Raw genomic sequence first — 17,589 nt, forward strand, 5'->3', positions numbered from 1 at the left:
CGGGGGGCTGCGGGGATCGGGGGTCCCGGGAGGGGGGGGGGGCGTCCCCCGCCCCTCCGCTCTCTTCCGGGAGCAACGAGTTCAGCCAATCAGCGCGCCGCTCTGGGTGACGTCACGGTGATGTCATTCTAGCGGGAAAATCAAGCGTGGCGGGGATGCCCTTCTCGCCCTCCCCCCATCACGGAGGCGAGAGCTTTGTACCAAAGGGGTTTATTTGCATGTAAATAAACATGTTCTCTGCAATATTTCCAAAAAAGTTGAAATTCCACTTTCCGCCCAAAAAAACTGCCGCGGGAGCCGGGATATTTACAATTCCAGCGATTTTCCAGCCAGGGATTTATGTACATCATGATAATCGAGGAAAAGAACCAGTTTCTTTTAATCTCCGTGTTCACTTCACCACCTGAGATTAAAAGGTTTGGCTTATATTTAATTTTCACTTTATCTTTCTGAATACTGAAAGATGTAAAATAATTGAGAATAAGCAAAAATATTCCAAAAATAAACCATTTCTCAGAGCCCGAGCACTGACACCCCAAAGCCTCTGCGTGGTCACACACCTCAGCTCTCCCAGGACTGACGTCATTGGAAGGGGACAGGGCACCAAAATGGGGTGAAGAGCTTTAAATCTGGGACTCGTGCCTCCCACAGTGGCCAGAGGAGACGTTGTTCCCTCTGTTCCCACCTTCCACAGGGGGAATTTTGGATACTGAGCTTTGGTCTGGGTGAGGGGAGAGGAAACGTGTGCAGCTCGTTCCTTAAAACCACATTTTTGTGTCAATTTCGCTGCTGAACGGGACTTCCTGCCAATTTTTTTGTGTGCTTCGACAGCAGGAAAACACGGCTCTGGCTAAGGACAAGTCCAGGGGAGCCAACCTGTGGGATTCCCAGCCTGGATTCCACTTGAAAGTGCTTCTTCTGGAAGGCTGGTTGTGCCCTCGCACAACTCGGAACGGATCGAAGGGCTTGTGTCAAAAGAATGGGTTAAATAAAACCAGGAGAGAGGGGCAGGCAGAGCTCCAGAGGCTGAGCCAGCACCGTTCCCAACGCAGCCCCTGGAGCAGGGGCTCCAGCTGAATTCCTCTGGGATTGTATCCCTGACATCCTCTTCGTCACTCGATTCCGACGCCGCGTGAGACAACAGCGCTCGCTCCAGGTTTGGATTTAATTCCCCCTTTCCTATCGTTTCAGCCCCTGAGGACGGGAGCTCTGGTGAGGGGGAGGTTGTGGTGTGCAGGACACCCAGGAGCAAGGGATAAATATTGGAAAATATGAGAAGGGAAAGTTCTCCAGAGCTGGGGGAAGCTTGGGAGAAATTCAGGCTCCCACGCTCTGCAGGAGCCCTGGAATTAAACTGGAGGCAGGAGGAAGAGGTGAAAAATCCCTAAAATTAACAGGATAGTTGCCAACCTACTGAAAAGGCACCGGCCTTTCCAAAAAGCTGGGAACCAAACAGCTTTCCTGGGGTATCCCAGGATGGGAAATTTTAAAAGTTCAAAAGTTTAAAAGAAACTCAAATCCTTGACATCTTTTCACGCTGCATCCCCAAAGGTGAAGCGTAACCCCCATTCCCACGGGGAAATCCTGGCCTCCAGAACTGACAGCAAAATCCTGTGGGAGCAGGATCCTGCTCAGTACATAATTCCAAAGGAGATGTGTTTGCAGAACTCCTGATTTCCCACATTCCTCTTCAGTGAATCAGATGAAACTGCTTTTAAAAATAAAACACTCTCCTGAGTCTCTTTTCCTTTCAGGGACCACAAGACCAGCCTGGAGAGGATGCCTGAGTCATGCTCCTAATTCCAGCCAAAAGGGGAAAATCCATCTTTTAAGGAAATCAACGCTTCTCCTGCAACTCTGATCCCAGCTGAGCCACTCCAGGACTGTTTTCCAGGCAGTGCCGGTGCCAAGCAGGACACGGCTCCGTCGGCCAGACAATCCTTCCCAGGGCAGTGCCCGTGTGTGTGACCACAATTCCCAGCTGAGCAGCATGAGGGGATTCCAGGGAAACTCGCTGGTGCAGACAGGAGTCCCTTTTCCAGGGAGATTTGCTGGAATTTCACCCCGCTGGAATGTCACCAAAGCTGCAGAGCCACCGAAACCCACGGGCTCTACCCAAATTCCCGTCGGGGGAAAACAAGGAGCACGAGGCATTCCCACATGGAGGTGAATAAATAGCTAAAACAAAAGGGAAGGCAAACCCAAGGCAGCAGCAATCCCTCAGAGCTGTGACCTGGGATAAAACCTTGATTTCCATGAGGCACCGGAGGCACCGCGCTGAGCCGGGCATTGAACGAAGGAATGCCGTGGGAACAAAAGAAATTAAAAACCTCGTGGTTTTCCTTCTTCCAAAGAATTAAAACCCAACCCTAAAACATTTCCTAAAGTGATTTCTTTTAAAACTTCCTACATCCAAAAGGAGCTTATCCTGAATGGGAAGAGGGCAGGGGGACTGGGATCTCCCAGACCAGCCTATGTCTGTTTGCCCCATTTGGGAGCTGCTCCCACATTCCCACGCTTGGCTTCACCCCCGTTAATTCCAACAGGGATGATAATACTCATAAATTCAGGAAGAATGGAAGTGCCCACAGGATGAAGGCCACAGGCAGGGACCTGGCTGCTGGCACTCACACCTTCTGCACAGACCTTGGTGGTCCGAAAATCTTGGAAATATCTTGGAAATACTTATTTTTCCCTTCTCCAAACACACCCCATGAAGATCCGTGTGGCAAGTTTGGGATGAATCCTTCCTTCCTTCCCTCCAGGACCCGCAGGCCCTGCAGACAGCTCGTCTGGGAGAATTAATTGCCAATTAGAGCAACATCCATGAGATCATCATCCTCTTCCCCGATCAGGAACTCGGGGCTGGCCCTGGATGGCCGCTCGGCCGAGAGGATGGCGCTGCTCGCCATGGACAGAGACTGATCTGCCGAGATCGGGGACTTGGACCAGCTCTCCGGCTTCATGCCGTGGGATTTCTTCTTGTCCCTGTCCTTATCCCGGTCCCGATCTCTGTCCCGGTCTTTGTCTTTCACTTTTTTCTTCTCCTTTTTGTGCTTCTTGTGTTTCTCGGCGCTGTACTCGGGCAGGGGCCGGATGCCGTCGTCGGAGCTGGGGCTGTTCTGGTAGGATTTCTCGGCGATGGAGGAGCCCGACTCGCTCTCGCTGTCGATGTTCTGGGGGGTGTACGCCGGGGACTTGCTGTGGCTGGGGGAGCAGCGCTCGTGCTTGGGGGTGGAGCCGCTGATCAGGGGGGATCCGTAGCTTTTGGAAGAAGCCATCTGAGGCCTCAGGCCGTCCCCGCCCCCTTCCCCGGGTTTCTGCAGAGTTACTTTGGCTTTAATGCTGGGGGAACCACCATCGTGTTTGCTGATGATAATTTTGGCCACTCCAGTGCTTCCGACGTTTTTGGAATCCGAGTTCTTCTTGGAAGAGTCAACAGATCCTCCAGAAACAGAGACCTTCGATTTCTCCTTGTCGCTCTTCTCCCGCTTTCCCTGGAACTCCCCTCCAGACATGTTGTGTTTGGAGGACATTGTATGGCTTGAGGAATTGGAACTCGGCCCCATCTGTCCATCCATGGGGTCGTCTCCGCCAGGCCCGCTCGTGACCACCCCGTGCTTCAGCTTGTCTATGACTGCGGTCAGCGATGGCTTCTTGTTTCTGCTCGGGGACTTGCCTTTGGAGCTTCCATGCTGGTTCTGGGATGAAGACATGGAAGACCCACTGGATGAAAAGGAAGATGAAGATGCCGTGGAGGAATTGGACGAGGGGGGTGGTTTCTGTGACATAGACCCGGAGGATCCCATTCCTGAAGATGATTTCATGCTCGAGCTTGAGCCAGTCCCAGACATGTGAGACCCACCGGAACCTGAACTGATGGGTGACTTCGCTTTAGACGATGGGGGAGTACCTGGGACGGGTTTCATGGGAGAGGCGAGTTTGTCAGAACCCCCCGAGGGTCTCGAGTGAGACGGAGAGATGTTTGGTTTGCTTATGGAAGGGTTCATGAGGGACGATGGCTTTCCTTGAGGTTTCATCTTGGTGCTGCCAGAGCCGGTGCTGAGGCCGTGCTTGGTGATGGGGGAGGATCCCGGCTTTCCCACCGACTGGGCCGAGCCCTTGGACTGACCCGAACCGGAGCCACCTTGGCTGGAGTAAAGGCTGCTGCTCATCTTTGAGCCAGAAGACCCTTCTGATTTGCTTTTAATTTTGCCTGAGGTTGAAGAGGAGGAAGAAGAGGAGGAGGAGGAAGAATGGCTATGATGGCTTTTGCTACTGGAGGAGGTGACAGAACCACTACTCGTGTACTGGCCGTGTGAAGACGGTTTGCCAACAGTCACTGTTCCTTTTGGGATCTGAATGGTTATTTTTGGAATAGGAGGAGTAGCTACCCCGGGAGGAGTCTGGGATCTGCCCGAACTCCCCGGAGACTTGGACCCACCTGTGCTTGCTGGTGGCGTGAAGGGCCTGTTGGACGAACTGTGAGATGGAGATTTCCCATCTGTCTCCTGCTTCTTCCGCTTTGGAAGTTTCTCTTTGCTTTTGCCATCACTGGATGGCGTCCGGCTGCGCTTCCCTGGCTTCCCATCTATCCCGGCACCTGCCATGGCACTTCCAGACCCATTGCCTTCCTTTACCCGTTTCTGAGACTTCTCTTTTCCTAAATCCCCCGTGTTCAGCAAAGGGCTCTGACCTCCACTGTGGTGCTCCATGATGTCGGAGGACCCCAGTGCTTTGCTGGCAGCTGCAATAATACTAAAATCCACCGTATCGGACGGAGTGCTCCCCTTAAATTTATTTTCCCCCCCGTCAGCCCCCAAGACTTGCACCCCCAAATTAGTTAGAGCCTGGGGGGCATAGCCCTTGAAATCGTCAGTGTCTCCGCTCTGACTGCTCTCATCAAAGTATTCCTCCCCAAAACCGCTCTGGCTCTGGCTGTTCAGCAAGTCAGGGTTGAAATCTACCCCGTCTGGAAAAAAATGGTTGGAGGAGTCGCTGTTGGGGCTCACAGCGGCGTCCGCGATCAGGTCTGCGGGGTCTGTGTAGGGGTTCTCACTACTGTTGGTCTGAAAAACATCGGGGTCAAAGAGGGCACTTTGTGAATGTCCTGAACTAGAAGAGTCTCTGACTGGAGTCCCAATGGGTGGGCAGTCCTCGGTACTGGTGGGCAGCTTGGAAGCCTCCTCTGCTATATCCGAGAGGATGTCGGTGACATCGGCCCCGATGCTGTCCGAGCTGGACAGGCGAACCATCCTCTGGATACTGGGCTGCGCATGGGGGAGCGCCTGGGGGTAGGTGGTAGGAGGAGTGCTGCACTGGCTGGGTGCTGGAGTAATATGAGGGGTGTCCAGGGTGTCTGCAGTCATGTTGACATCAAAAATGGGGTTCTGGGAGTCAACATCCATGGAAAAGAGCTCCCTCTGGAAATCATCCTCAGTCTGGTGCTTGGGCTTGTCGGCTGGCATGCGGGATTTTTTTTTCTTTTGCTTATTCCCCCCAGGGCCCATTTCCATTCTGGGGGAGCCAGAGGAAGAGTTCTGCCTTTCCAGAGGGCTGCTCCCATACAGAGTGGAGAAATCCTGAGGAGGATTCTCCTTAAGAAGGTTCATGAGCATGGGGTGGTTCTTGGTGTTGCTGGCTGGTGAGGATACTGGTGGTGGTGTGTGGTGGGGGGGGGTTGGACTTGAGCCAATGGTAGACCCCACATTCCCTGTGATCTGCAACAAACTAGTGAGAATAGGGTTCTGAGACACTTTGCTGAAGTCCTCCCCATGGCCCACCGAGTCATGCCTCTCTTTCATGCTTATGCTCATGTTAAACAAAGTAGTGATGGGCCCCCCAGGAAAAGTGTTGGTTGGGGTGGTGGTCCCACTCATTGGGTTGCTGCCTGTGGTCATGCCATACCCTGGGCTGCTGGCTGGGGGCAGGTTTTTCTTCACCATGTCTTCAACTGTCTCTGCAATGAGGGACAGGGCTGGGGTGTCAGCTTGAATGGTTTCTGCCTTCCTACGGATGGCTCTCATGGTGACAGGGATGGACATGCACCTGCAAGACACAGCAGAGAGTCAGGGTGGGGTTGGCTGCCCTTAGCCAAGGTCACTGGGGCAATTTTACACCTCCACCAGGTATAAAACGAGCACTCAGGGGCTTGCACAGGAGAGCAGCAGGTCCAGGGTTTATGTCCTGCTGTTCTGCTTGGATTCACATTTATCCCACCAACCTTATCCAGCCACGAGACACCAGCACCTTTAATGCACTGCCTTGCAATCAGAGAGGAGGAATTAATCAATTAACTCTAATAACTGATGGCTGACAGATCATTATCTGGTAGTTAAAAAGCACAGGATGCAATCATAGAATCACAGAATGGTTTGGGTAGGAAGGGGCCTTAAAGCTCATCCAGTGCCACCCCTGCCATGGGCAGGGACACCTCCCACTGTCCCAGGGTGCTCCAAACCCTGTCCAGCCTGGCCTTGGGCACTTCCAGGCATCCAGGGGCAGCCACAGCTTCTCTGGGCATCCTGTGCCAGGGCCTGCCCACCCTCACAGGGAGGGATTTCTTCCCAATATCCCATCTAAAAGCACTGTTTCAGTTTAAAGCCATTCCCCATTGTCCTGTCCTGATGAAGGAATCTGGGTTGTTTCTCTGATTCTGTCAGAAAACTCCTTTATCTAAGCTTGGCAAACCTGACTTCCTGCAACCTTATAAAAACCCCAGGATGGCTTGGGTTGGAAGGGCTTAAAGCCCATGCAGTTCCACCCCTCTGCCATGGGCAGGGGCAGCTTATTGAGCTCAAAAATCAGTAATAACTGCACATTCTCCTCAGGGATGATGAGTCTATAACGTGCTGAAAGCAAAACCAGTGATTCTCACTCAAAAGGTGACAGGAGGAGTGTTGTGCCCTGTGAACATCCTGCTCTGTTCTGAATGGAACTGAGGTGGAGGAACCTGGATAAAAGCCCTGTGTAAACAACAAACTCAAAAATAAGTAGCTACAGTTCAACATCTGGCATTGAATTTTCAGCAGGGCTCTGAGTTTTTCTCTCTTCCAAACAAGCATAGAACAGCTCCAGAACTGCTGGATGAACACGAGAAGGAGCAGAGCTCATCTGTGGGGTTGGGAGTGCAAGGTGGGACAAAATCCCAGCTTACCTTTGAACAACCTTGGCAATGAAATCATCTGTACAGATGAGGGCATCGGACAGCCCTTTGTACAGCTTGCAGTTCACATGGGTGGAGTCCTGCACATCCATCACCACTGCAAGAGAGAGCAGGTGTTTGGGAGAGATCAAAATCCTGCACACAGCACGAGGAAACCCTGCCAGCCTTCCCAAAAACGCTGTTCCTGCTGCCCCTGAGCCCACTTACCACACACCAGGGAGTCGTTCACGGGGTGCTGGAAGGATACACTGAAACAGGAGTCAGAGAGAGGACAAACTTCAAACTGCAGGATCCCAGGAGAATCTGAAAGGCACAGGAAACATTAACTGAGGGAAGAGTGGAGATGAACCAGAGCCTCAAAACCCCCACAAAGACGGGATAAAAATAAGGGAAGCAGCAGAGGCCTCATTTTTTATGAGGAAAACTACCCAGGGCTCATCATTCCCACGTCATATTCCTCTGGAGGTGGCACCCACCTTCCTTCAGGACTGTCCTCTTGACACAGCTGCCGATGAGGGTGTTGTAGGCCACCTGGTGCCGGATCAAGTTGAGGATGAGGGGCACCCGGCCGGGGTGCTGGAAGGCGATTTTGCTGATCAGAGTTCCCTGGAGGCTTCGTCCATCCGGGAGAGGAGCGTCTTTGTTCAGGAAGTAACAGTGCTGCTGTCCTGGAAGAGCCTGACAAACAATTCCTGCTTTAGTCCAGCCAGGTAGAAGGGGATAAGGGACATCCAGCAGTGCCCAGAAGCCACTGGCACCACGTCACCTTTCTGGCTGAAAGGGACAAACACCGAGGACGTTTTCCTTCCACTCTGAACAAGGAAAACATGGTTTTCATTCCTCAGAAGTACTGCCCAACAGCATTCACTGTTCCCACTAAAACAGTTTCACATTGGATGGCATCCCTTCTGGGGAGAGAATCCTCTGGAGTTAACACTCATTCACAGATTCAAGGATTACCCCCAAAATGTCGCAATTCATTCAGCCAGACATCACTGGACAAAAGGAAGGGACAGATCCTGGGAAGGCTCAGCCCCTCTGCTCTCCTCCCTGCAGCTGCACTCCAACAGCAAAGCACCTTTCAATACCTAATTTTCCTAATTACCATGGTCATCATGGAATGGTTTGGGTTGGGAGGAACGTTAAAGCCCATCCAATCCCACCCCCTGCTGTGGGCAGGGACACCTCCCACTGTCTCACATTGCTCCAAGCCCTGTCCAACCTGGCCTTGGACACTTCCAGGGATGGGGCAGCCACAGCTTCTCTGGGAACCTGCGCCAGGGCCCTGTACCTGAATCCTAACGCTTGAAGAACGAGTTTTGTCCCGGAATAAATACTGAACCCATTTATCCCACTTGGAAGACAGCTGGAACAGCTGAACCCCCCCTGAAATGCTGCTGTGGAGGTGTCCCAGGCTGGCTGGGAGAGCACACTTACTGCATAGAAGCGCATGTTGTGGTTCAGGGGCAGGGGATCGGCCTCCTTGGACAACTCAAACTGCGTGATCAGCTCATACAGAGGGACAAACGTGGGTGACGTGTCAAACAGTGGGATACCTGAGGGGACAAGACAGCATGGAATGATGGCACCTGGGAGCCAGGGAGAGATGGTGGGAGAACCTGTCCAGGTTTTACTGAGAGCAGCACAAAACCTCGAGCAACTTCCCTAGCACATGTTAAAAATCAGCAGTGTTCATTGATGGAAACAAGGAGACATTAATAAAACCCTGGAGATGAAACATTAATAAAACCCTGACAGCTCTGCAACCCACCTGTGCAGCTCTGGAGTTTCTGGATGAAAGCTCGAGACACTGGAATGGGACGTGGGAATTTCAGGAAGAAACAAGCTGGCAAGTCCACGCTGTTGGCACTGGTGATCGAGGAGAAAGACGGAGTTCTGAAAGATTGGGGGGGACAAAAGGTCCTGTGAGCTGCAGGGCTTGTGCTGCCACCTGACACAACATTTCTGTTTCCTCAAATACACAGTTACACCTTAAAAATAAAGGCACTCCTCAGGAGCACCTCAGCGCCCTGAAAAAGGCCTTTCTTGGCCTAAAGACAGCACTTGTGTAACTCACATCATGCTGTGACATCACACAGCCATTCCCCACTGATGCCAGCTGAGTGCTGGCCTCGTGTCCTGCCCTTACCCTTTGCTGTCCACAGGGTGGGAGCCCATGATCAGGGGAGCAATTGGAAGTTTGTGCATTGCCATGGTTCCCTCGACTGTCACGGACACGTTCATGCCCAGCGAGCGAGGAACTGCGGGGGGAAGCAAGAGAAGAACCCGACAAGGACATAAGCTGATGGAAAAAAAACCCCATTCAGTGCAAGTTTTGTGGATTAAACATTAATTAAATATACTCCCCACCCCTGGAAGTGTCCAAGGCCAAGTTGGATGGGGCTTGGAGCAACCTGGGATAGTGGAAGGTTCCCTACCCATGGAATTGGATGAGCCTTAGGGTGCCTTCCAACACGAAACATTCTGTCATTCCATAAAATATCACTGTGGTGGAAATATCTGGCTTCCCCCACAAGGCACAGAGTTCACTGTTCACCTCCAGGACTAAATGGAAAACAGCCAAACTGACTGTTCTACCCAGAGCTCCACTTCCCTCTTGCCAGGTGGATCAATTGCATCACTCTCAAAATATTTTCCAAATGCATTTGTGAGTTCGCCGTTCAATCTTTGCAAAGCAAAACAAATAATGATTTTGGATAATTTCCCCCTCTTCTTTCCTGACAACTGGAGCTCGGTTTTGGCATTTTAACAAGAGCCAGATGTCTGTGCATGGAAACAATCTCCCAGTATGAGGGAAGAGGCACCAGGTTGGATGGGGCTCTGAGGAATCTGGGACAGCAGAAGGTGTCCCTGCCCATGGCAGAGGGTTGGAACTGGATGAGCTTTAAGGTGCCTCCCAACCCAAACCATTCTGGGATTCTATGTTTTTACTCAGACAACAAAACAAATCCCATGTTAAAATGAGATTCACTCCAAGGAAAAAGGCTCTGCCTGCAAACAGTCACCCCACGACCCCAGAGGAGCCCAGCTCTAACTCCAGCACAGCCACAATGTCCAGTGGTCAATGGTCACCTGGGCCAGTGTTTACACCTGGGCTCACCAAAGCTGGTTCCTCCACAGGACAGCCTGTGACAGGGTGACAGCAGAGGGGAGCTAGGCTGGAATTCTGCTTCCTTCTCTCCCTCAAGCAGCAGCAGCCCCCAGCAGCCCCACAGCTGACCTACCATTGTTCTCGTGCAAAACCACAGGGGCTCCAGTGCCATCCTCAAATAAATCATAGGGGGAGACGTAATATTTGAGGTTCATCAGGAGACCTGGCGGAGAGAAACTCCTGATGAGGCATCCTGAGAAGTCAACCTGATCATCCCCACACCCCAAAGCCACACAAACACCTTGTCTCTCTTTTACTTTGATGATTTTTCCATCAGTTAATGTGAAACTATCACCCATAATGGGGGCCAAGAACAAATAAATTTTCATTAATTCCTTTTTTTTTAAAGTGTGAATCACAAGTACCTCCACTCCTGGGGGTGAGATAGCCAACACTGCCATGCAGGATCTTGTCCAGGGGGTTTGCATTGGTGGCTTGCCTGCAAGAGAGGCAATCACAGACTGAAACAAGCCACAGCCACACCTGAAGCCAAAATTCATGTAGTGAGACTGATTTTAACCCGAAATACACATTTCTGGGACCCAAAGAGAGCCTGATCTTACTGTACAGGCAAAACAAAAGCTGCTTTACTCTGCAGCATGGCTGGTTGATCACTGAACCTACAGCAGTGAAACAGGGCCAAAGCTTTCTCAATTTCTTACTGTAAAACACATGACCACTAAATCCATCAAGCTACAAACTTTTTATTTTGACTTTTAGACTCTCTTCCAATCAATTTTCGCAGTTAAAAAGGAATTTCTCAGAGCTCTGAGCATTTATAGGTATTTACAAAACCCACCCAACCACACAGACACCACAAACTCACCAATACATCCCAGCCATCTTTTGGAGATCCAACTCCAAGGACTGCAGAGCCAAGTACATTTTAGTTTTAAGTTTGCTTAGGAAAAAAGAAAAAGAAACACAACAATAAAACAATATAAGAAAACTTGAAAGGAACTGTGCAGTGCAAACCTACAAGCTTGGAAGGTTGTTTCATTTTTTATGTCTGGGTATAAGTAAATGTATTCTAGACTTATTATTTCATTTTATATATGTGGATATAAATGAATTCTAGACTTACTTGTCCCCTGGCAGCTTATACAAGTTCACAAGTCCCCTCAGATGCTTTGAAAACTCATCAAAATTTTTCTCTCTGAAAGGAAAAGGGAGGAAAAGTTACTAAGTATTCAAATTAGTAACAGATAGGTTTCATTTTAAAAAGTGACATCGATACAGACACTGAGCCAATTAAAAAAAGACTTTTGCTACATGAAAGCTACAAAATTTGTTCTTTCAATGATTCAGCTTTAACCTGCTGTGGGCTTTGAAGATACTTTGCACAGCAGCCAGAATCACAAGATCTGAGTCAAAGCCAGAAAATCCCCTGGAGAAGGGAAGACACTTTGTAGGGAAGGAGCAGCTGTGAAGAATTTTGTGTTTCCAGACATCAAATAGCATCAGAACATTACAGAAAAGAGAAACCTGCGAAGAAACACAACATCCCACCCTTGTCACTCACCTCAGATGTTGCACCAGTTCTGGACAGCTCTGAAAAGGAAAGAACACACAAGGATATCAGTGTGGAATGCAGCCACTCCAGGCTTTGTGCAGCTCTGCATCTGGGAAACACCAGGACAGGGAAATTCCCGAGCACCAGCTTTTCCTGGGAAGCCACACAATGCTCACCACCACACCTCGCTGTGGTTCTACTTCTGCTCCTCAACCCCTGCTGGGACAAGTCCCAGCAATAATATTTCCTCTTAAATTATTAATTTGAAATAAACTTCTCAAATTGTGAAGCCTTAGGTTGAAAATCTATGACCTTACATAGGGATATTAAAGATGGGCTGTTTCCAGGAGAGGTCAATCAAACACCAACCTTAGACTCCTCCACGGGCAGTAAAGCCATTTTCTCCCAGTTTTCCACATTTTAGAACTTTCCATTCCCACATCTGAGCTTTGTAAGAATAATTTCCCTTCTCTTTCCTTGGAAACACAGTGATAACTTCCATGAAATTCTCAGAAACACTGAGGTAACTTCCTCAAATAATTCTGCCAGTTGTAAATCCACAGTGTGCATTGATCAGATTATCCCACAGGAGCAAACTACTCCATGGAGGATTTTACTTCCCACTAGAACGAGCAGCAGGGGTGTGACTCTGGGTCTAAGGGAATGTTAAATACAACTCATTTCCTCTGCTCAAACCAAAGGGAGGGAAATGGCAATCCCAAAAGGACAAGGGTTCCTCTTTCCTAGGAATACACACCACGGGGTTTTCTCCATGGTGAGCCACCTTGACATCACAGAGCAGCCCTGTAGGATCCAACTGCACTTCCACATAAAACATGTCCGAGGTGATGTAACACTCGGTGCCGTTCGCACTCAGGTGGGAGCCGAGGCTTCCGGAGGAAACAGAACAAAAATCGCTGTGAGATGCACAGAAAACCCACAGAAAACCCACAGAAACACCCCCCAATCTAAGCACACAAAACTCCCCAGTCCAAGCACACAAAACCCCCCAATCCAAGCACACAAAACCCCACAATCCAAGCAAACAAAACCCCACAATCCAAGCACATAAACCTCCCAATCCAAGCACATAAACCCCACAATCCAAGCACATAAACCTCCCAATCCAAGCACATAAACCCCACAATCCAAGCACACAAAGTCCCACAATCCATTACAGAAAATCCCACAGTCCATCACACAAAACCTCTCAATCCAAGCACACAAAATTCCCCAATCCAAGCACACAAAACTCCCCTAATCCAAGCACACAAAACTCCCCTAATCCAAGCACACAAAACCCACAGCCCAAACACATAAACCCTGCAATCCAAGCATACAAAGCTCCCCAATCCATCATACAAAACCCCATCACCCAAGTACACAAACCCCCACAATCCAAGCACACAAAATCCCCCAATCCATCACGCAAACCCCACAATCCAAGCAAACAAAAACCCCAATCCAAGCACACAAAAACCCCAATCCAAGCACACAAAATCCCCAATCCAAGCACACAAAATCCCCAATCCAAGCACACAAACCCCCACAATCCAAGCACACAAAATCCCCCAATCCATCACGCAAACCCCACAATCCAAGCACACAAAACCCCCAATCCAAGCACACAAAACCCCACAATCCAAGCACCAGAAGGTTCTGGTGTGGGCAGGGAACCAGGAGAGGTCTTTGCCATGAATCAAAGGAGGAGACCCACCCGCTTTGCCTGGCGATGGACTCCAAGCGATCAGTCATGGCAGGCAGAGATGACACTGGATGGAGGGAGCAAAAAACCAAAGTTTAGGGGAATGGTCTGACATTCCCTAAGGGATTAAGGCACCAGCAATAAACCCAGTCTCAGATGGTTACCCCCTCCCACGTCTGCTCACACTGTCACACGTGCAACCACACAGGACCTGTGCCCAAATACAGACACAAGGGTCTGCACGGAGAAACCCAAATAGTCCCAAACTGCAAGGAGAGAATGGAGTTTCTTCTGCAAGTGGAATCCAGCTATGGGCACTCACAGAAATCATGGAATGGTTTGGAAGGGACCTTAAAGCTCATCCAGGGATTGATGTCCCCCAGCAGGGACACCTTCCACTATCCCAGGGTGCTCCAAGCCCTGTCCAACCTGGCCTTGGACACTTCCAAGGATGGGGCAGCCACAGCTTCTCTGGACAATGAGAGGCTTTTCCCAATAAAAGCAGCACAGCCAGTGCTGACTGTCCTGCCTGGCACTGAGCTGGGTATGCTGATGAACCCCTGAGCACCAGCAACACCCTGTGTGTGATTTTTATGGAGCATTTCCATAGGATTTTCCACCCTGCAGCAGCCTGTGGAGAGCATGCAGAGAACACACCAACCTTTCAGGGCCTTCTGCAGCGTCTCCAAGCAGCTCACCAGGTGTTGGTGTCCCCCTGAGTTCAGCACCACTCGCTTTTCCTTGGGCAGACAAAAGGAAAAAGGTCATTTTTCCTTGTCCCTCAGTAGGAGAGAATTATGGAAACTTTTGAGCAGCCAAGGGAGGTTTATTTAGATAATTAAAAGCAGATTAGATTTCATGCCCAAATTACATCATCTTGATTCCTCCAGGTGAACAGTATCTGTTTGCAAGCAGATTACAAAGGCAGGCCTGGAACTGATTTATTTTCTTTTAAGCAACTTGCTCAGCTGGAAGAACAGAATGTAGCAACTTTTAACAGGTCTAAGATGAGAGTTTTAGAAGAGGTGACAGAGAAATAAAGAGCCAGGCAAACTTTTAACACCTGAGCATGTGCAGGAGGCTTTGCTGTAGCTCTCCCTGCCTCCTGCTCCTCCTTGTCCCACCCACACCAATATTTCAAACCCATTTTTGACTAAGCCAGCACTGAGTGTTGAGTGTCACGGAACAAACTGCTCTACAAAACAATATCCTGGAAGGGTAAATAGCAGAAAAATACGAGTTTGATCCTTTTCCTGGCACTGAGCTGACAATTAATCTGTAATTAGGAGAGCGTTTGGACATCCCTCCCTCCCCTGTGCCCCCATCCAGGAGAGAGCGAAGCCTTGGACACAACAAGAACGCCTTGAAGAGCTCTAAGAACCCAACACAAAATCATCACCAGAGGAGCCCCAGACAGCTCCTGCTCAGAGCCCAGCAGTCCTCACCATGACCTGACGGACCAACTTCATGGTTTCTGTCCAGGGCCGGTTCTGGCTGTACTTGGCGTGGAGCCTTTCCAGGAGGGAGCTCATCTTGTTCAGCTTTTCCGCCTCTGTGAGAGAGGAATATTCAAGGAAAGAGAATGAGTCAATATTGGAAGTTTAACAATCAGTTTAGGAACAAAACACCTTCCACCTTTAAGCTAAAGATGACTTTAAAGAATTTACTTACCACTGGTTTAACCCCAGACCTCGAGGTGAGGTAAATGTTATGGAATATCCCAAGCTGTTAAAACTTAAAGGACCATGAAAATCCTATGGAATGCCTGTCTGGAAAACGCCCAGCTCCTGTTCTGCACGATCCCTGAGTGATGTGGCCCCAGCAGGCTCAGTTCTGTCAGGACAGGAGTGTATCAGGGAACTGTCTGAAGATCCAATAGGATCCTCAGGGTCTAACAACGATGCTTCCCTGGGGCAGGAAAGTGTGGGAAACACGGTGTTAAAGCAGTGAGCTGGGGTTTTGTGTCCTGGGTTCCCCCTCTGTTCTCTCTCCCAACTTTTTGAAAGGTCTTCACACCTTCCATCATCAAAAACCTCAACCAAGTCACTCCAATCACCAGCTGTCACAAATTCTGTGCTCAGACACACTCCTGCCCCACTGCAGGACTCAGGGGAATGGCTGGAGCTGTGCCTGGGAGGTTCAGGTTGGATTTTGGGAGAGATTCTTCCCCCAGAGAGTGGTCAGGCACAGAACAGGCTCCCCAGGGAATGGGCACAGCCCCAAGGATGCCAGAGCTCCAGGAGGATTTGGATCTCAGGTACAGGGTGGGATTGTTGGGGGGTCTGTGCAGGGCCAGGGGTTGGACTTTGATGATCCTACGGGTTCCTTCCAGCTTAGGACATTCCATGACTCTACAAATAGCTCAGAGCTGAGGGCTGCTGTTCCCTCAGTGCTGCTCCAGAGCCAGGACACGGCTCCATGTGCTGGGAGGGGATGAAGCAGTGGATGAGTGACTGGAGCGTGACAAAGAGAATGTGGCTTTCAGGAACACTCAAATCCTATATTTTATTGCCAAGAGACAGTTTTCCACACTTCCATGTCAAAAAAAAATCCCAGTGGACATCACTCCAGAATAAACCCCGTCCCTGACACCAGAGGGTCCAAGGCAAACATGACATTTTAGTGTCACCTCACAGGATCCTGTGACAGTTTGGGTTCCTCATTGATGTTCTCCCAACCCACGGACCTAACACCGAGTCCTCCAAATCCCAGTGAAAGGAATGAATGAATGAATGTGTGCTGGATATTTTGGAGTCTCCTGCTCTGGAGACATTCCAAACCCACCTGTGTCACCTGCTCCAGGTGACCCTGCCTTGGCAGGGGGGTTGGACTGGATGATCCCCAGAGATCCCTTCTAACAACCCCACCTATTCTGGGATTTTGTTTTCAGGCACTTTATACCTTTCAGCTGCATCAACACAGGATGTTGGAGGTGGGAAGGGACCCCTGGAGCTCACCTGGTCCAAGCCCCCTCCCCTACCTACAGCGAGTGGTCCAGAATCCCAGGAGAGAGTTGGAAGGAACCTCTGCAGATCGCTCAGCCCAAGACCCCTGACAAGGCAGGGTCACCCGGAACGTGCCCAGGTGGGTGTGGAATATCTCCAGAGAGGGAGACTCCGCTCCCTCCCAGGGCAGCTGTTCCAGTGCTCTGACACCCTCCTGGGAAGAAGTTCTTCCTCATGTCGAGGTGGAACTTGTTGTGTTTCAGTTTCCGGCCGCTGCTTTCTCGTCCTGACGCTGAACAGAGTCCGGCACCATCCTCTGACACCCTCTGGAGACATTTGTACGGACTGATGGGATCCCCTCTCAGCCTTCTCCAGAGCAACCAGGCCCGGCTCCGCGGTCCCTCCTCATCACAGAGATGCCCCAGCCTTCAAATCACCTTTGTGACCCTCTCGCTTTCCGGGGCGCACCTCAACCCCATCCCGGGGCTGCCCAGACCCGGAGCCTCGGATCCACAGGGCCCCCCTCGTTCCCTCACGGCGCCGGCGGGAACCCCCGCGTCGCACTCACCCTCGGCGCTGCCCGGCGCTGCCTTCATATTGCAGGTCCGGGGCCAGGATCGAGAGAGGGACTGGGAAAGGGGATCGGGAGCGGGCGGGGAGCGGGGGCGGCGGCGGGGCCGCCCTCGCCCTCACACGGCGGCGGCCGCCGCCATCGCTGCGCCCGCGGCTGCGCTCCCGCGCTCTCGCGAGACTCCGCCGCGCCCGCGCGCGCAGGGGTGGGCGTGGCTTGAGAGACAGCACGCCCCGCCCCCTCAGCCTCCTGGAAGCGCGGCGGCGGCCGCTGTGGAGCCCTAACGGAGCATTAACAGCCCGTTACCCGCCGGTGCCCGGGCCGGGCCCGACAGCGACCCGCCGGTGGCTTTAGAGCGCAGCGCGGCGGAGCGGGAGAGCGGCGGGAGGCCGGGCCGGCGGGGCGGCGACGCCGCCATGGAGCTTTGTTGCGGGCCGGGCGCTAGGGGGCGCTGTCCCCGCCCCGCGCCCCAATAAAGTTCGCTGGGAAGCCGCCGGCGGCGCGATTTCGCGGCTCTC

The 17,589-nt window shown here is 51.3% G+C and overlaps 1 protein-coding gene across 2 annotated transcripts; it reads right to left on the reverse strand.

Moving 5' to 3' along the window:
- Positions 1 to 84: 84 nt before the first annotated feature.
- Positions 85 to 17,225, reverse strand: MED1 (mediator complex subunit 1). Of its 2 annotated transcripts, XM_068996641.1 has the most exons (18): positions 17,069 to 17,225; positions 15,001 to 15,107; positions 14,217 to 14,295; positions 13,568 to 13,622; positions 12,608 to 12,740; positions 11,860 to 11,888; positions 11,422 to 11,493; positions 11,164 to 11,238; positions 10,703 to 10,776; positions 10,411 to 10,500; positions 9,315 to 9,426; positions 8,937 to 9,061; positions 8,603 to 8,721; positions 7,642 to 7,843; positions 7,373 to 7,468; positions 7,157 to 7,262; positions 5,908 to 6,048; positions 85 to 5,730 (listed from the first exon to the last, which is right to left on the reverse strand). In XM_068996641.1, the coding sequence occupies exons 1-18, from the start codon at positions 17,094 to 17,096 to the stop codon at positions 2,802 to 2,804; spliced, it is 4,572 nt and encodes a 1,523-aa protein (XP_068852742.1). In that variant the 5' UTR covers positions 17,097 to 17,225; the 3' UTR covers positions 85 to 2,801. The 2 variants fall into 2 exon arrangements, with proteins under 2 accessions (XP_068852742.1, XP_068852741.1); XM_068996640.1 differs by having other exon boundaries at positions 85 to 6,048.
- Positions 17,226 to 17,589: the final 364 nt, after the last annotated feature.

Source organism: Aphelocoma coerulescens, chromosome 27 (assembly GCF_041296385.1).
Source record: "Aphelocoma coerulescens isolate FSJ_1873_10779 chromosome 27, UR_Acoe_1.0, whole genome shotgun sequence".
NCBI classification, from domain to species: Eukaryota; Metazoa; Chordata; class Aves; order Passeriformes; family Corvidae; genus Aphelocoma; species Aphelocoma coerulescens.